The following is a 20,014-nucleotide window of genomic DNA, read 5'->3' on the forward strand; positions in this document are numbered from 1 at the left end:
GGCTTAGGGTTCTGCCATCTCCAGGCTTCTAAGGCAGAGACCACTAGTCCAACTGCTGTCTAGCTTCCAGGGTGATTTTTGCTGTTGTCTTCTCTCTGTTCTTCTCACCTTTGTGGGCTTATGTAATTTTTTTTAAATCCCTATTTTATAGCCTTTGCAGGGTTTCAGAAGAGGTCGAAATTAGATGGAACAGTCTGTTTTAAGACTCACCTTCTTACCTTCTTCTTCTTTTTTTTTTTTTTTTTTTTTTTTTTTGAGAGAGAGTCTTACTCTGTCGCCCAGGCTGGAGTGGAATAGTGCAATCTCAGCTCTGTGCAACCTCCACCTCCCAGATTCAAGCAATTCTCCTGTCTCAGTCTCCTGAGTAGCTGGGACTACAGGAGCCCACCACCACACCCGGCTAATTTTTCTATTTTTAGTAGAGATGCGGTTTCACCATGTTGGCCAGGCTGGTCTCCAACTCCTGACCTCAAGTTATCCACCCACCTCGGCCTCTCAAAGTGCTGGGATTACAGGCATAAGCTACTGAACCCAGCTGAAAATTTACCTTTCAATCTGGCATTTTTCTCTAGCACTAGATTATAGTTACCTACACTGCTTTCCAGTTCAGACATAACCTTTTAAAATTTACTCCTTCCATTCAGCCATGTTTGTAAAGACAAAACATGTCCATCCTTGGCAATGCTTTGTTCACACTCCACTTGGAGGACCAGGACAGTATGTCAGGACATCTGTACTTCAATTATATAGTTGGGTTGTCACGCAAAGGATGCTGAAGTGCCTCCCTGTTTTTCTTCTTTCTTGTTGCTGCTACTTTCTGGAACCCTCGCTAATACTTCATATTTGGGAATTAGTGACCCTCATTCCATTTTTACAAAGCTGGTGTCAACTATCCCAAGAAAGACAGCTAAGCAAACTTCAGAGAGATGAAATAGTAATGAAATAACTTGCTCCTTAGGCTTAACTTGTCAAGCAATATTTCTGATATTTTGCATTCAATACACTGCCATTCTAGTACTGTTGTGGGTGTTACTCTATGTGGGAAACAATGGTGTTATGGATGCTAGGAAAAGATGCTGGGATATACATACCTGCTTAGAATGAGGAGAAAAGACAAATCTGCTTTCACCCTCCTGGTCAGCATAAATATTTTTAAAGAGTGTTTAGATTTTTGTCAAGATTTCTTTCTCTTGATGAATTTGTCCTTGATTCAGTGGGGGAGAACCAAGAGCCTCCCTTTGTTTCTCATCCTCTCCCTTCCCTCTAGTTCTCAGTTTTCCCATCTGTCTGCACAAGGACAGAAGTGGACTAGAAGATTAAATCTCAGGTCCCCTTTAGCTCACACTACAGGCCCTCCCAGAGGTGGGGGTGTGAGCAGGGTCATGTTCCAAGTTCTGCCTCCCTTGATGGACTGTGGGCTCCCAGAGGGCAGAGCTACCTCTATTCTCATGATTAAGGACACAGAGAAAGAAGGTGTGACGCTCCTAGGAGATGATTTCCCACTCTTGTCCACAAGAAGGATTGGGGCAGCCTGGACAGGCTCAGCCTCCCCAAGAATTAAGCAGAAGTTGGGACTGGACTGTAAACTGATGCTGTCGCACGTGCTTTGGTTCCTGTCCCAAGCCTCCCAGGTTGCTCTGGGTGACTCTGGCCCAGCTTCTGGCTATCCATGAACACAAATAGTCCCAGGGAGTCATTTTGGCAGAACCCAGGTCTGCTAGCTAAGAACTCCTGAACCATCGGTAATCTCTCCCTGTGGCCTGGACTTGGTGTATGGCCTGCAGGGTGGAAGGAGAACCCACAGGGCCTCTGGAGACAGGCAGGTGGCACACCTGCGGCTGGAAGGATTTGGAAAAGGAGTCCAGCGCCATTCATTTTTCATTCATTTTCCAGCCCAACGTTTGACCTGAATGCTTCACGCCCACACTGCAGACACTACTCTGTTTATAATACAACTCGAGAAGGGCATATACTATTCCATCCACAGCTCAGGGAAAGCATACATACGACTCTACTCACAATTCAACAAAGTGGTGCATCTGCCTCCAATTTTCTAGCTACCCTGGGGACCTTGGGCACGTTGTATGTCTGGAAATACTGCAGGTGATGTGTGTGGAGTAGGCTGCAGGCTCAACGTCCTGCAAAGACTAGCTGTACCACCACCGGCTTTAAAGTCCAATAGACCTCTGGCCCAAGTCAGGTAGCAGAGGATTCAGGGCTTGGGTAGCCCACAAATAGGATTCTCCTCCAAAACGAGGCGCATAATGACCTTTGTCTCCTGGGCAGAAAAGGGAAGGTAGACTGGCTTCCTCTATGGGCGACCTTCGCGACTCTGGACAAAAAGACTTGATCGTTCTCAGACTTGGGGAGGAGGACTAAGCCCGGAAAGGTGGGGACAAGTCCGCCCCAACGCCGCAATGGTGAGTAGTAGGGACCCAGCAACCCGGTGCCGGGAGCCCTGCACCCTGGGCAGCAGAGGCGGTCGCTGACGCAGGAAGAGGAGGAGGAGAGAGAGGAGGGACGCACCGGGTCAGCTCGCGCTCCTGCTGCGCAGGGCGGGGCTCGGGCCGGTCCGCCCGCGCGCAGGTGAGCGAGGCAGGGCGGAGCGCAGCTGCGCCGGGCTTGGGCGCCTGCGGCCGCCGCTCCCCACCGTCGCTTTCCCCACCGAGGCCGAGGCGTCCCGAAGTCATGGCCGGTCTGAACTGCGGGGTCACTATCGCCCTGCTAGGGGTTCTGCTGCTGGGTGCGGCGCGCCTGCCGCGCGCTGCAGGTAAGTGCCGGGCTTTGGAGGCGGGTGGCGCGGAGTGGTGAGCGAGCCAGCCAGCCTACGCCGGGCGGAGATGCGGCGGAGGGACGCTGGGCGCGGAGGCTGCGGAGGGAGCGGAGGGAGGGCGGGGGCGGCATAATCAAAATGCGCCTGTGGCTCTGGGTCCCCCTGACTGTCCGGTTCCTGCGCGCGCCGCGTCGGGTGCGTGGGCCTTGCCCTCCTGGAGTCAACCTTGCCCTCGGCACGTGAGAGTATCCCCAATCCGGGAGCCTCCCGGTCCGGGAAGATGAGCCCGGTGCTGGCCGAGAAGGCGGGAAAAGGAGCGCCCTGTAGCCGATCCCAGGCGACATGTCCAAGGTGGCGCGCCGTGGGTCCCGGGGTCTTTGCCGGGATTCTTGAAGACACCCAGGCAGGGTGTAGGAAGAGATCTTTCCTCTCCAGACTCGCCCTCTACCTCCTCGCCTAGTCCAGAGAGAAGGTGCAAGAAAAGTGCTTTCATGTCGGCATTTCCCACCAGATCCCCTTTTTCCCGTCCGCACGCTGCATCCCCCCTCTCCTAAAGCTGAAGAGCAAAAATGAAATTAGTGCAAAAATGAGAGCGCCCGGATTTCTTTTCGGGGTCCCAGAGAAAGCCGCCAGGCATCTGCGCCGCCGCAGAGACTGGAGATTCCCGCGCCCCTCGCACTTCTTGGCAGTGGACTTTGACGACAGGAGGCTGTTGTTCCGGGGATGTGTGTGAATTTCGAGTTGTTTCGGTTGGGGAAGGGACCGCCACGTCCCAGCAACCTGTGCCAGCCAGGAAATGCCCTGTGGGCCCTAGATGTATTAGAACATAGTAAATAACTTGGTTTCTTCATGTAAGAACTTGATGTGAGGCTAGTACAGGTTTCGCGAGATTAGTACAGGTTTTGTGTTTTTTAAATAGAGCTCTCCAGGAAGTCGTGTGGGTTTGATTCTGCTTGCTGCATCTAAGGTGGGTTTGTGTTTGGCAGGTGTAAATTAGATTAAGGAATAAAAGGACACAAGTGAGGTTGAATTTGGGCCTCCCGGTGACTACCATCATTACAAATACAAGACAGGAGCTTGTAAAATATCAATATAAGCTCCAGGAATACTTCCTGGTTCATTCTCCAACATCAGGCGACATATCGCTACATAGTAGATAGAAAATTTAAAACTTCATTTAAACCATGGCATGGATTTATATATATATGTATATATAAATTATATATATAAAAGTAGGGACAGGGTTTCACTATGTTGCCCAGGCTGGTCTCGAACTCCTGAGCTCAAGTGATCCTCACACCTGGGCCTCCCAAAGTGCTGGGATTACAGATGTGAGCCACTGTGCCCGGCTGATGAATATTTACTATAATTTCTTAGGACTGAATTTTCAAGATTCCCTTTGAAGAAAAAGAATTAGTTTAAGAATAAAAAGGAAGTGAAAATATGTGTAAATGTGTGCTGAGAAAAATGTGCGCCTGCCAATCTTGGAACTATATTGAAACTCTGAGAATTGTTTGAGATGTTTTTGGCTTTCTGTGATAACAGTGGGGGAACTCCTCCAGTAAGAATAGGGTGTAAATCAACGTATTGCTAATAATGAGAGCCTCTGTTTCTGGTCTCATTTCTTCCTGTGATCTGGGGTAGCTGCCATTTTGGTCGAGTAGCTCCAATGGAGTCCCTTCCAGGAAGTCCTTGACTGGCTGAGCCCTGTCTCATGGTTCAATGTATAAATACGTAGAAGCCTAGGAACTTTCCCTTTCACTTTCTTAAGTTCCTCCCTATGGTCTCAGGAACTGGCCCTTTGAGGCTACATCAGGCTGAACTGAGAGCTTTTGTGGTTGGAGCAGTTGCCTATATAGTCTTGAGGATCTAACTGGCAAAGGCCTTTGAGAAATTCCTGGAGACTGTCCTGAAAGGATGCAGAAAGCCAGAGCCCCGGCACAGTGGATTTGTTTTATAAATCTGTGAAGTCTCTTAACAAAGAAAGATTCAGCAGCAGTAAAAATGAATTTGGTGTCACTGCAGAGATGAAGAGTAAAGGAAAGTTTGTGTCTTGGTGTCGTGTGTTTTTGTGACTTTGGTATCCCCACCAACGCCCCCATTTCCAAGAGTGAAACACTGGTTACATTGGGACCATAGCCTTTTGAAAACCTCAATTTGGTTGCTTTCTAAGAACCACTCAGATACCAGAGTCTGGGTCAGTGACCCCAATCTTGCCACCGTTGTCTCTTGCCAAAAATGTGAGCAGACAGATCAAATGATGTGTACACACTCCCTGGGCGAGTGTGGGTGTTCATTCTGTTTCCGATTCAAATGAGGAGCTACTGGCTGTTGTCTGGAATGTGTAACTGGCAGGGCTGATGAGTCTCCCCCAGCTCCACCCCCACATCCCCACAGATTTGCATGACTTGGAGTCAGACCTGCTAGCCCTAGGGCTCACTTCAGATGCTGCCATTTCATCTGTGATGGTTGCACGCCTTGCATGTGCACACACACACTCTTCTGGGCGTTCTCCCTGACTATCAGTGTGGGGGAAGGAAATTAATAATTAAGATGGTTTAAGTAGCATATAGTTATTGTAGAAAAAGTGGCAATAAATATAACCAAAATGAAAAAAATTATCTATAGGCAAGCTGCCTTATTCACTTTGATGCAGTCTTCTTCCCGTGTATGCATGCACGCTCATGGGCGCAGACCAAACATGGGATCATCCCATTGTATGGCTTTAACCAGTCCCCAGTTGTTGGACATTTAGGTTGCTTCCAGTTTTTCTTATTAAAAATAGAATATGTCCAACAATAGTCAGCTGCTTGTATCAATTTTAATAGGTCTATTCAGGGAAAAGGCACTTGAAATTACATAGCGCAGACTAGAAAATGACATGAAAGGATGAACCATTATCCTCATGTTGCTGAGGTTATAAAACAGTATGAACTGGATTATCCCATTTTGATATATCTGAGAATGTGTTCTTTGGCTGTGTTGTTCTGCACACTCTTTTTTTAAATTTTTGAGACAGAGTTTCACTCTTGTTGCCCAAGCTGGAATGCAATGGCGCAATTTCGGCTCACTGCAACCTCCATCTCCCAGGTTCAAGCGATTCTCCTGCCTCAGCCTCCCAGGTAGCTGGGATTACAGGCGCACACCACCACACCTGGCTAATTTTTTGTATTTTTAGTAGAAACGGGGTTTCACCATGTTAGTCAGGCTGGTCTTGAACTCCTGACCTCAGGTGATCTGCCCACCTCGGCCCCCCAAAGTGCTGGGATTACAGGCATGAGCCACCGCGCCCATGTTCTGCACATTCTTAGCTATTTTGTCCAGCTACAGTTCTGGAAATAGAGTTGCTGGTATGAAGAGTAGAGGCTCTTAGGGCTTTGGACATGTATTTCCGTATTCTGGAAGCAGAGTTGCTGGGATGAAGAGTAGAGAGGTTCTTAGGGCTTTGGAAGTGTATTTCCGTGTTCTGGAAGCAGAGTTGCTGGGATGAAGAGCAGAGAGACTCTTAGGGCTTTAGATGCGTATTTCCCTGTTCTGAAAGCAGAGTTGCTAGGATGAAGAGTAGAGCGGCTCTTAGGGCTTTGGATGCGTATTTCCGTGTCGCCTGTGGAGAGCCTGTCCTGGTGTACCTTCCAGCCATCAGTTTGTTAGTGCCTGTTTCTCACATTCTCCCAGGCTCACTGTTGTTTCACCAGCATCTACAGAGGAAGTATTTTTCTGCCTCCAATTTGGCAAATAGGATCTGGACAGCGTTGGTAGAGACTCAAGAGTCTTAGAAGCACCACCCTAGCTGGATGGTACTAATGGCTCACCAGTGCTTTTTTGCCGAAAGAAAACAGAACTGGGTCCCTTGGCTTATAGCACAAGCCTCACCTGCGTTTTTGCCTGGCAGTGCTGACTTGGGTTTGGATGGGATGGGGTGAGGTGGAAAGTGGGTAGGGAGAGAAGTCTGCTGGTCAGAAAGACCCCTGATTGAGGTCAGGGTGGGTAAGACAGTGGGAGATAATAAGACCACTGATGTGGGGGACCGGTGGTTAGGGTTCTCTGCCTTGGTGGTTAAGAAAAGTTTATACCCGGCCGGGTGCGGTGGCTCACGCCTGTAATCCCAACACTTTGGGATGCTGAGGGGGGAGGATCACCTGAGGTTAGGAGTTCAAGACCAGCCCGGCCAACATGGCAAAACACCGTCTGTACTAAAAAATACAAAAATTAGCCAGACATGGTGGTACACGCCTGTAATCCCAGCTACACAGGATGCTGAGGCTTGAAAATCGCTTGAACCCAGGGGACAGAGGTTGCAGTAAGCCTAGATCATGCCACTGCACTCCAGCCTGAGCGACAGAACAAGACTTTGTCTCAAAAGAAAGAAAGGAAGGAAGGGAGGGAGGGAGGGAGGGAGGAAGGAAGGAAGGAGAAAAGAAAAGTTTATACCCCTTAATTATCATTCTAAATTATGAAAAGTATGCCACAATGAAATTATTTCAAACTATTTCACAAAACCTTGTAATTTGCCCATCATCTCCCGGGCAGCTGGCAGCATTCTAGACAACCAGGTAAGGAGAGCCAAGTTCCTTTCCTCACCTCTTTGTAGCCTTGGGTTTGTATCTGGTCCATCAGTTCTTAAAAGTATTAACTACTACTGCTGCTTGTAATAGCCAATACATTGAGCATTTGCTGTGCCAGCCACTCCTCTGAGGATTTTACACATAAGCATCTGATTAACATCAGTAATCCATTCCTGAAAACCAGACATTCTGCATGAAGACACTAAGCAACACTATACATCTCATTATTTTGTGTGGGAAAAATTATAACAATCCACTGCACAGCAATACAAAACCTCTAACAGTTTCTGAAGGCGTGATAAAACACAGAAAGATACCTGTATATAATTAACCAATCCTGTTAAGCATAAAGTGCATAAGACATCACTTGAGGACTACCAAACCATTTACATGGTTGTTTGCAAACAGTTGCTTTGTGTGCAGTAACGTAGGGCACCTCCCTTTGTTGACATTTTTGACACTTGGGGTGTCCTCACTTGATCCTGGCATTCTTTTTTTATTTTATTTATTTTTATTTATTTATTTATTTTTTTTTTTTTGAGATGGAATCTCACTCTGTCGCCCAGGCTGGAGTGCAGTGGCATGATCTTGGCTCACTGCAACCCCTACCTCCTGGGTTCAAGTGATTCGCATGCCTCAGCCTCCCGAGTAGCTAGGATTACAGACGTGCACCACCATGCACAGCTAATTTTTGTATTTTTAGTAGAGGTGGGGTTTTACCATGTTGGCCAGGCTGGCCTCAAACTCCTAGCCTCAAGCAGCCCACCCACCTCGCTCTGCCAAAGTGCTGGGATTATAGGCGTGAGCCACCACACCCAGCCATACCTGACATTCTTGATCCTAGTGTATTTGGAATATAAGTTAAGATTTTTTGCACATAATTTTGTTTAGAATGTGTTGAGGTTAGAGATGTAAATATACACATTTCTGAAATAGACCTTGGCCAAAAATAACTTTGATAGATGAAACATAAGTTCTACAGTGTTCAACGATAAAAATGAAGCTATTTTCTCCTAAGAGAATGTAAATGGGGGAAGTGGTCTTGAGTAGGTCTGCATGTCATTTAATTCTCCATCCTCAAACAAGTACTCTTACTAACTTCCTGTTAGTAGGCACAGAGAGGTGACGTGACTTGCCAGGGCTCCCTGGCTGGTGTGTAATGATGCTGAACTGGCAGCCCCAGGAGTATGACTCCAGAACCCAGCTCAGTAATAGGACTACAAGGCCAGTAAATGCCTCCCCTCAGGGTGTGAATATTCTTAAATCATAAATTTGAGAATGTCTTGAAAAAGGAAATTAAAAGTGTTCCCTGAGCACAGATGGCATAGCTTTCTTTAAGTTTTAAATGAAATCAAATGATCCTACCCTCAATGACAGAAGATCATAGGGTTCCAGATGAAATGTGCCAAATGCAAAAATGTACAAGGTGACAATCTGCTGCCTTTCCTGGGTAAATACAGTCTCCAGAAATGAGTTTTATCAACTCCCTGAGTCCAAAGATTATATAGAGTTGAAGTCGGGCTGTTGTCTTTATTTTGGGTCTGCCTAATTCCTTGGCATCTGCCATGTCACAAAACCCTTGGAGCCATGAGAGGGCTTCTTCAATTCTTGACAATGTGTGGTCCAGCTGGGAGCTGAGCTAGAATGGTGTACATCCAGGCACATGCCATGTGCATCCAAAGAGATGCCTTATCTTCTGTTACTGATCTGAAGGCAGGAACATCTGGCCATCTCAAACAAGGACATTTGGCTAAAGCAATGTTTAACCCCAAGAACAGCTCAGAGCAGGCAAGCAGTTTCTGGGACATCACAGAGAATGCAGAGGTGGTAAGATGAAGCCTCTGAGTTTGAAGGACTCACGGCATCTCTTGGACACAGGTAGATACTCAACTCCTACACAGAGTGACCACCAGCCACAGTGGAGAGGTACACACCAAAAACCAAACAACATAGTGGGACGAGTTATTACACACTGCTGCTCATACTGGAAGTCTGTGCTCTGCTGGAGTCTGCCCAGGGACACTGTGTCAGGAGGGTTCAGCCTGTGCTGATGGGCTATTTTCACATCAACTGCCCTGCTGACAAGTCTCACTGGAGTTGCATCCTGGGCCACCTTCAAGGATACAAACACCAGGCTCTCTTTTGCCTCTGAGTTCTTGCTTACTGCTACATTTCCCATGTCCTCAGACTGTACATCCCAAAGGGCTCAGCTTCCCAGCTGGAAATTGGTGGAGGGAGGAGGGCAGAGAAATGGAAGGACTGGAGCCAAAGACCTCACTGGACTCAGAGTTGCCTTTCCAGCTTTTTGGAGATAGCGTCACTCAAACAAGCTTTGGAGTTGGTCAAAGCTTGGTTCAAATCCTGCCTCCACTGCTTATTAACCAGGTGAGCTGGGCAAGTTGTGTAACCTGTAGGGACAGCAGCACCCTGAGGCTGGCTGGCGGTCTGAATGAAATGATGTGTGCACTAGTCTGGCCTAGAACAAATTCCCCAGTTAGTGAGAACTGTCATGACTTTGTGCTATAGTTTGGATGATTGTTTCTTCCAAATCTCATGTTGAAATTTGATCCCCAGTGCTGGAGGTGGGGCAAAATGGGAAGTGTTGGGTCATGGGGGTGGATCCCTCAGGAGTGAGTGAGTTCTTAACTCTATTAGTTCCCTAGAGGGCTGGTTGTTAAAAAGAGCCCAGCACGAACCCCCTGCCCTTGCTTCTTCTCTCGCCATGTGATCTCTACACACCAGATCCCCTTTGCCTTCTGCCATGAGTGGAAGCAGCCTGAGGCCCTCACCAGATGCTCAATCTTCAACCTTTTAGCCAGCAGAACCATGAGCTAAATAAACCTCTTTTCTTTTCTTTTCTTTCTTTCTTTCTTTCTTTCTTTCTTTTTTTTTTTTTTTGAGATGGAGTTTTTGCTCTGTTGCCCAGGCTAGAATACAATGCCACGATCTCAGCTCACTGCAACTTCCGCCTCCGAGGAAGCGATTCTCTTGCCTCAACCTCCCGAGTAGCTGGGATTACAGGCGCCTGCCACCACCCCCAGCTAAGTTTTGTATTTTTAGTAGAGATGAGGTTTCACCACGTTGGCCAGGCTGGTCTTGAACTCTTGACCTCAGGTGATCCACCCGCCTTGGCCTCAGCCTCCCAAAGTGTCAGGATTTCAGGCATGAGCCACTGCACCCAGCCAAACCTCTTTTTCTTTATCAATTACCCAGCTTTAAGTATTCCTTTATAGCAGCACAAAACAAACTAAGACACTTTGATTATTTGAGTCAGGTCCAGGAAGAACATTTAGATATTCAACAGGCAGACAACCTGGGCCAAAATTAATAGGCTATCGTAGTCTGTATAACCAGGTCTGCAGTGGGAGACATTAAGATTGTTTTCAGACTTTTGCCACCTACACATTGTGCTTTGGTTATTATCCCAGTGCAGTCGACTTTGGGGATGTGTAAGGATATCTGTGGAAGAAATTCCTAGAAGTGAAGCTGCTCGTTGAAAAGCTGTATGAAGTTATTCTAAAACACACTAGAACAAGTTTTAAAAAATATTTTGTGAGCAAGTGCCTGCACACACATGAATTTCCTGTTAGCCAAGGAACTGACTGGACCAGTTTTATAACAACTTAAGTATCATGCTCAATTACACCTGAGATGGGAATGAGAATACCCAAGTGGTCTCCTGGGGATTGCAGCTATCTTCCTGACCAGGTCTTATTAGACAAGACTGGGCTGGAGTTTGCCAGTCTGTGAAACCAGAGCTAGATCTCCGTGGAGGGAAACCTGGCAGGGCTCTGGCCTTTAATCTCTGCTGAGAGATGGAGGATTATTCTGGAACTGGCTCGGAAGTTTCAGACAGTCTTATCAGGCACTTCAGCCTTGGGCTACATCTATCAGGGCCACATTCTTATCTTCGTAGAACATAGAAGACTTTTTTTTTTTTTTTTTGAAGCAGTCTTGCTCTGTCGCCCAGGCTGGAGTGCAGTGGCACGATCTCTACTCACTGCAGCCTCTGCCTCCCAGATTCCAGCAATTCTCCTACCTCAGCCTCCCGAGTAACTGGGATTACAGGCACGTGCCACCATGCCCAGCTGAATTTTTTTCTTTTTTTTTTTTTTTTTTTGTATTTTTAGTAGAGATGGGGTTTCACCATGTTGGCCAGGCTGGTCTCGAACTCCTGACCTCAGGTGATCTGCTCACCTCAGCCTCCCAAAGTGCTAGGATTATAGGAGTGAGCCACCGTGCCCAGCCTAAAAGACATTTTTCAAGTTGTAAACAATGCTTGGATCATCTTGCAGAAGCTCACCACAACCTGAATGGTGCCAAACCCTCAATATAACTTCTTCTAGCCTCACTGGCCTCTGCCTCTATGGGGAATACAACTCAAGTTCCAAGAAGGAACCTGGAATGCTGGTGGGAAGGTATGTCCCACTGGCATCTTCCCCTCCTTGCCCTAGTCGCTAGAGACTGGAAACAACCCAAATACTCATCATTAGAAGCAGGTTAGGTAAATTATGCTACATCCAAACAATGAGATGTTAGGCAACCATTTAAAAGAATGACGTAGCTCTCTGTAAACTAATGTGGAGTAACCTCCAAGATATATTATGGAGAGAAAAACACAAGAATCAGAACAGTATGTATGACATGCAACCTTTTGGCAAAATAAAATGAAATAGGGATGGTATATAAATACACACTTACATATTCATAGATTACTTCTGGAAGAGTGCACAAAATCTGGTAATAGTGGTTGCCTATAGGAACAGAACCAGATTCAAGGGTGAGAGAATGACTTTTTACATTTTATTTTACTTTATTTTGTGCTTCATGTATTATTTATCTAAATGTAAAAGTATTTTTCAGCTCTACTGAGATACAATATACATACCATCAAATTTACCAGTATCAATTGTATAATTCAATGGGTCTTATCAAGTGCATGGTATAACATTTCTATCACCCTGCAAAGTTCCTCCAGATTCCTTTGCAATAAACCCATACCCCTTAGCCCCTGGAAACCACTGATTTGCCTTCTATCATGGTAGTTTTGCCTTTAAAATATTTTAAAAATAAAAACAGTTTAAAGCCAGGTATGAATATAGTACTCACTGTTTTTGTTGCATTAAAACAAATTTCTCAAGTATAGACCCCATCTTCAAAAAAGCCTGAAGTTACTTCCTGCAGGAATTTGGTTGTATAGAAGGGATGGAGTAGAAGTGTTAAGTTGCTAGGAATCGAGGAGCTGATGACCAAAAAACTGCCTTCTCGACTTGCAGCAGTTTTTCATGAAGAGCAACTTGCTGTGATTTGTTTTGTTTTGTTTTTTCCCTATCTACTTTTAGGGCCTAGCACTGAGCAGGCCTAGAAAATTTGATTTATTATTTGATTGATAACTGGAGATCATCTATAAGAGCAAAGCAGAATATAGTGGAATGAGAATTAATGCTTCATTGCCCCAAATTTTCTAGCTGAGTTTTGTTCCCATCCTCCTCTTTCTTCCTTAGCAATACTCTTAGCAGTAGGGCTAACTTGTACTGTAAGGAAGGAATATGGTTCATGAAAAGGAAAGTACTTTGACCCACAGTCTTTCTCCCTTTCAGGAAGAACCATCTGCTTTTTTTCTTCCACCCACCTACACAATGTGCTTTGGAGCCAGGCTTCTTAAAACCCCCAACTCAGCATTCTTGGTTCCTCAACTTAGTTTTTCACATCCCTGAATTCTTAGAAGGTCTTGAAAAGATCTAGCCCAGTCCAAGGTCATTTTGGTAACAAATTCTGTTCATTCTGGAGATATTGGAGGCCCCTTGTGCATCTAGCTCTGTGCACCCTTATCCCTTGCTCTCCAAGGACTCACCATCTGGAAGGGATTCTAACATGTAAACCAGGGGCTACAAATTGATGGCCTGGGGGGCTTGGCCTAGTTCTGTTTTGTATGTTTTGAAAAAACCTAAATTACAAAGTATTTGGTAGAGCTGGCACTCTCTGATTCAACAAAGACTCTCTTCCCTATGTTGCCTTTCATATTTGGGTTTGCGACACTTTCCAGTGTAATAAGTACAGCAAAAGATGTAGGTATTAGAATTGCAATATAAGCTTCTATAGGCAAGACAAGAGAAAGAGGAGGACAAGATATTCTCCTGGTCGCCTGAGGTCTGTGGGACATCCTTAACAAAACCCTGAGTTTGGCCCTGGAGCAGAAGTATAGCTCTGTTATTAATTACCAATAACCTCACAATTTTTCTTTTTTAATATTTAAAATGGCATCTCCCACCATCTCTGAAATGACAACTTGCTAAGTGATCCACTATCTGGAAAGAAGCAATTCAGAGTTAATTCTTCAATATCTGATTTATAACTAGAGATCACCTACAAAAGCAAGCAGAATATAGTCTAATGAGGATTAAATTCTTGATTACTCTAAATTTTCTAGCTTGGGTTTTGTTCCAAGCCTCCTTTTTCTCCCTTGGCAATAGCTGTTAGCAGTAGGGCCAACTTCTACTGTAAGGAAGGAACGTAGAAAGTGCTCTGCCCCACAATCGCTCTCCCTTTCAGGAAGAACCATCTGTTTTTTTTCTTCCATCCACCCACACAATGTGCTTTGGAGCCAAGCTTCTCAAACCCATCTCAGCATTGTTGGTGCCTCAACTTAGTTTTTCATATCCCTGAATTTTTGGCGTATTCATCTTAAGATCACTGGCTGGTCCCAACGTTGACACTGTCTTGTTGCCAATAATGACCATCCTAGTTGATGTAACACCTTCCATAATGACTGTCCTTGTTCCTGTAACTTCATTATGATGCCCAAACACCTTTTATAATAGCTGTCCTCATTGACTTAACACCTTCCACATCAGTACCTTTTACTGCAGTCACCCTTGTGGATGTATCTTCCACCATGACTATCCTTGTTGATATAGTATCTTCCATAATGGCCTTCCTCATTGACATAACACCTTCCAAAGGTACTTCTGATGTAGGTTATTTTGGAGAATGGTCTGTAATGGCCATCCTCATTGACATAACACCTCCTGGAGGCTGCCCTGGGCCCTCTGGGTGAGGAAGGCATGTGTCTGACTGGCCCCGAAGATCTCCTGGAGTATGCTGCATTGTGTTGCTGATCTGTTTATCCTGGGCTGCCTGGTTTGCTGTGGAATCATGTTATTGACCTGACTTGTGGTCGCTTGCAAGGGCTTCATTCAGAAACCTGTTTGCCGTCTCAGGCTGTGTGGTTTGCTCTCCCATTCCCCACTTTAAGATTGCTGGACATGACAACAGCAACAACAGAAATGGTGTTAATCCCTAGTCCCTAAAACAGAAGGTTTAAACTGAGGGATGTATTCCTGGTTGGCTGCCCTGGCCCCTGGGATGGCAATACACCCACACTCCCCAATCAAGTCCCCTGGAATGATCAAGAGGTTGGGGCTTTGCAGTTAAGAAAGAAGTAGATCTAGGCTGGGCATGGTGGCTCACTCCTGTAATCCTAGCACTTTGGGAGGCCGAGGCAGGCGGATCACGAGGTCAGGAGATGGAGACCATCCTGGCTAACACAGTGAAACCCTGTCTCTACTGAAAATACAAAAAATTAGCCAGGTGTGGTGGCAGGCACCTGTAGTCCCAGCTACTCGGGAGGCTGAGGCAGGAGAATGACGTGAACCCAGGAGGCAGCGCTTGCAGTGAGCCGAGATCGCACCACTGCACTCCAGCCTGGGCGACCAAGCGAGACTCTGTCCCCCAAAAAAAGAAGAAGTAGCGCTAAGGCCTCAAAAACATGGGGTTTCTCCCCTTGCTCAGCGGGTACTTGGTGGAAGCTGACATCCCAAATGGTCACTTCCTCTCACATCCTGGCTGCCGTGGGTGGGTGCTGCAATCTGTCTTTCCAGGACAGCAAGAAAGGAGCAGGGAGTGAGTCAGCTGGTGGTCATCTTTCAGACCACAGTGAAGCAGAGGATGGATTGCTGCCAAAGTATCGGAAGTAAAGTCAGTGACGGAGGTGGTGAGGACAACAGAGATGGGGGAGGAGCAGATGCTGTTCCTGATTGATTGCCCAGGGCTTGTGATAATGAGGAAGAGTTCCGGGGACTCAGAGGCAAGATTATAGGCCAAGGGAAGGGCCCACGCTAGGGAGAGACTCTCATCTTGGAGGGTTGCTAGCCTCTTTCCTACCTACAGAACATTTTCTGGAGCCACTGCAGCCCCCTCACTAGTGTAAAGGGAAAGGCGGACTGTCAGAGTGGCGTTTAGGACAGAAATCTCCAGCACTCCTCTGCTGCTGGTGTTGAATGGTACAAGCTGAAATGCGTCTCTAACCACTGCTCTTCTCTAGCTGGGGTTCAGAGCAAACACTTGGTCCCAGGCTGCCCAGCTTGTGACCTTAAAGGAGCAGAAGGTGCATGGGCTTTGGAATCAGGCAGGCCTGGGTTTGAAGCTCAGCTGTGTGTCTTCCCAGTGTGAATTTAAGCAGTTTACCTAAAGAAAATATATAGAAAGTGCCTGGCACATGGCAGAGGCTGAACAAATGGGAGCTGCTAAATTATTGCCGTCATTCCTAGTCGCCCTCTCCCACCTGCCTTCAGCCTTGGCCGGTGCCTACACAGCCTACCTTTTCTGGATTCTGGATTTTAAAGCCAGGCTCCCCACCGGGTTGCCCTTTGATCTCTGGTTTTTGTCTGGGGCTCTTGCTCAGCCCACAGGTCTAGGTGAGATGACCAGCCATAAACTCTCTTGGCCATATCGTCACCTCTCTGACCCACTCATTTGCCTCCCTCCTGTCACCTTCCAGTATCTGGATGTTAAAGTTTTACAGTAAATCCAATGTTTTAGACATCCTTGTTGATCTAATATTTTCATAAAGGCTGGCTTATCTATATAACACCTTCCATCTGGTAATTCAGCTCAGAAGGGGAGGCTCAGCATCCCAAACAATACCTTGTATTTGTCCAAACTTCTTTCCTTGAGCAGCTCGGCAGGTCCATAAAAACAACCCCATCTTTCCCTGCCTGGTACCCCATCTAATTAAGAGTTCTGTATTGGTTTTCTTCTTTTAAAAAGTATATATTTTTTTTCTTTTTTTTTTTTTTAGACGGAGTTTCACTCTTGTTGCCCAGGCTGGAGTGCAATAATACGATTTCAGCTCACTGCAACCTCCGTCTCCTGGGTTCAAGTGATTCTCCTGCCTCAGCCTCCCATGTAGGTGGGATTACAGGCATGCACCACCACGCCCAGCTAATTGTGTATTTTTAGTAGAGATGGGGTTTCTCCATGTTGGTCAGCTGGTCTCGAACTCCTGACCTCAGGTGATCCACCACCTCGGCCTTCCGAAGTGCTGGGATTACAGGTGTGAGCCACCGTGCCTGGCCAAGAGTTCTGTATTGGTTTTCTATTGCTGCATAACAAATTGCCAGAAACTTGGTGTCATAAAAACAACACCTGTTAGCTCACAGTTCTCTAGGTCTTCTGACGACAACATGGGTGGGTTCTCTGCGCAAGGTCTCAAAAGGCTAAGATCAAGATGTTGGCCAGGCTACATTATCAACAGGAGCTTGTGGTTCTCTTCTAAGCATGTTGGTTGTAGCAGAATTCAGTTCCTGTGGCTGCAGGTCTGATGTCCCCCTTTCCTTGCTGCTTTTCAACCAACACTGCTCTCAGCTTTAAGAGACCACCTGCATTCCTTGTCATGTGGACCCATCTTCAACACTAGCTACAGAGACTCTCCCTTATGTTGAATTCCTTTCACATGTCAACTCCTTTTCTCCAGGAAAAGTCCAGCCTCTTTTAAGAGTTCAGCTGATTAGGCCACACCCACCCAGGATAGTCTCCCTTTCCTAAAGTTAACAGTACCGTTCAACATAGCCTAATCAGGCGAGTGATATCCCATCCCTCCCACACTCAAGTGGAAGAGATTCTACAAGGATGTGAGTCACTGGAGGGCATCTTAGAATTCTGGCAGCCCCTGGGTGCCGTGGCACAGAGGCTCTGCCCCCTCTGCCAGAATGGTAATGATCATGGCCATCACTCTTTGAGGGCCGGCCATGTGCCTGGCTTTGCACATGTGGTCTCATTCCAATGCTTGTAAAAGCCCTGCACAGTTGATGTTTTTAGCCAAATGCTGCAGATGAGAAACTTGTGGTTCAGAGAGGTCAGGTGGCTTCTAGTGGCCCAGCCAAGTGACTGAAGTGATGAGGCACACAAGACAGGGAGTATTACACATGTGAGGTCAGGTGATGGGGGCCACAGAACAGGTCTCTGTCTTAATAGAACCTCTTCCCCTGCTGCCTTTTGCTCCTCCCCAGTGAGTGGATTTTCAAAACTACAGGCTGAACTAACCTAGAGCTGAACATTTTGGTAGTGAAGTGTTTCCCTGCTACCACGTCTCTAGTGTTATCCTTTGAGGGATGATGAATGGTAAGGTAGAAATAGCCAGATATAACCTTCTGGAAAAGCTCATTTTAAACTGAACTTTATTTTTAGTTTAAGCAGCTCATGGCTTATGTTCAGACAAGTAAGAACGTTTTCTTTTATATGGCTCTTTTTTTTTTTTTTTTTTTTTTAGACGGAGTCTTGCCGTGTCGCCAGGCTGTAGTGCAGTGTGATGTCGGCTCACTGCAACCTCTACCTCCTGGACTCAAGTGATTCTCCTGCCTCAGCCTCCCGAGTAGCTGGGATTACAGGCATGCGCCACCACACCTGGCTAATTTTTGTGTGTTTTTTTTTAAGTAGAGACAGAGTTTTACCATGTTGGCCAGGCTGGTCTCGAACTCCTGACCTCAGATGATCCACCTGCCCTGGCCTCCCAAAGTGCTGGGATTACAGGCGTGAGCCACCACACCCAGCCTTACATGGCTTTTAATCACCAAAAAAGTGCAGTCCTATCAGAACATTTTTCGCAGGCCTGCCCCCAGCAGTGTCCCTCATTCAGTGCGTGGCCTACAGAGACCAAAGTAAGGTCTCTGAATGCAGTGGTCAATGGGCTGCATGAAGTGCTAACCAGTTTTTCACTTATCAGGGAAATCCTTCTTATTTTTCATGACCTTTTGCCATCTTTTGAGTTTTCTAGTTATGACATCATTTTTGTTTAAACAAGTTTCTCTCCCTCCCTTCCACAGTAATCTGGGGGATTACTGTGAATATATATGAATTTCAGGCTATGCAGTTTCAGTCAGCTTTTCATTGGCATGCAAATTAGTAATTAGCAATTAATTCTCACCTACATTATGCTAAATGAACTAAGCCAGATACGAAAGGACAAGGACTGTCTGATTCCACTTAGATTAGTAGTCAAATTCATAGAGACGAAGTAGGATGCTAGTTACCAGGGCTGAGGGGAGACATGGGAGTTATTATTTAATGGACATAGGGTTTCTGTTTAGGATAATGAAAACATTCCAGAGGTGGATGGTGGTAACTGTTGCACAACAATGTGAATGTGCTTAATGCTTCTGAACTACACACTTAAAAATGGTTGAAATGATAAAGTGTGTGTATGTATGTTTTACTATAATAAAAAAGCAAAAAGAAATATTTGCAGGGTTTATTCATAGGTGTTTTTTCCCTTTTCTATTTTATCGAGTTGGGTTTTTTTTTTTTTTACCACAATAAAAAAAAATGTTTTTTTTTAAAGAAGTGAAGCATAGGCCAGGCATGATGGCATGCACCTGTCATCCCAGCATTTGGGGAGGCTAAAGCTTGAGCCTAGGAGTTCAAGACCAACCAGGGCAACATAGGAAGACCCCCGTCTCTACAAAAATAAAAACAAAAAAATTAGCCAGGCATAGTGGCATGCGCTGGTGGTCCCACCTACTCAGGAGGCTGAGATGGGAGGATTGCTTGAGCCCGGGAGGTCAAGGCTGCAGTGAGCTGTGATTGTGCCATTGCACTCCAGCCTGAGCAACAAAGCAAGGCCCTGTCACCAAAAGAAAAAAAAAATGAAACATACCTTCCAATTATATGGCTAGCTTTGTAAATGTACTATTGGTTTCTAATGCTAGACTCTGTCTCTGCTAAAAAGGAAGGCTTGACACACTTAGGAGGCTCCTCCCCTTACAAGGCCCAGGGACAACACTTGTAAGCAACTGCCCCAAGCATAACTCACTGCACTTAGGGTTCAGATCATGAGGAAGGACCAACAGGTTTTTCTCCTCAATTTTCAGAGTTGTGCAAACAACAATTTGTTGTAACAAGAACTGTGAAGCCCTGTAAGAACCTAGTACCTTGAGGGCAGAGACTTTGAATCATCTGTGGATGAGACCTTATGCCCAGGACCTTACAGGCACAAAGAGCGACTCAGAAGGGGTTTGGTGTATGCCCAGAAGGATGGCGGGAGAGGAGCTTCTCAGCATACAAGAAAGTTTCACATAGCTAGCAATGGTTTTTCTGAGTTTTAAGAATTGTTTTATTGTGGCTGGACACAGCCTCAAGCCTGTAATCCCAGCACTTTGGGAGGCCAAGGCAGGAGGATTACTTGAGCCCAGAAGTTCAACACCTAAGCAACATAGTGATACCTTGTCTCTACAAAAATTAAAAAATTAGTCTGGCATGGTGGCCTGCGCTGGTGATCCCAGCTACCCAGGAGACTGAGGTGGGAGGATTGCTTGAGCTGGGAGGCCGAAGCTGCAATGAGCCAAGATCACACCACTGCTCTACAGCCTGGGTGACAGAATGAGACTATGTCTCAAAAAAA

General features: G+C 46.2%; 1 protein-coding gene across 1 annotated transcript in view; it reads left to right on the forward strand.

Annotated features, from left to right (window-relative positions):
* Positions 1–447: 447 nt before the first annotated feature.
* Positions 448–20,014, forward strand: part of CDCP1 (CUB domain containing protein 1) — a 59,671-nt gene continuing 40,104 nt past the window's right edge. The window contains exon 1 of the mRNA XM_003894558.5: positions 448–2,770. Within this exon, the coding sequence (XP_003894607.2) occupies positions 2,689–2,770 (82 nt within the window). The 5' untranslated portion in view covers positions 448–2,688. The remainder of the gene's footprint in view (positions 2,771–20,014) is intronic.

The sequence above is a fragment of the Papio anubis genome, chromosome 2 (assembly GCF_008728515.1).
Source record: "Papio anubis isolate 15944 chromosome 2, Panubis1.0, whole genome shotgun sequence".
NCBI classification, from domain to species: domain Eukaryota; kingdom Metazoa; phylum Chordata; class Mammalia; order Primates; family Cercopithecidae; genus Papio; species Papio anubis.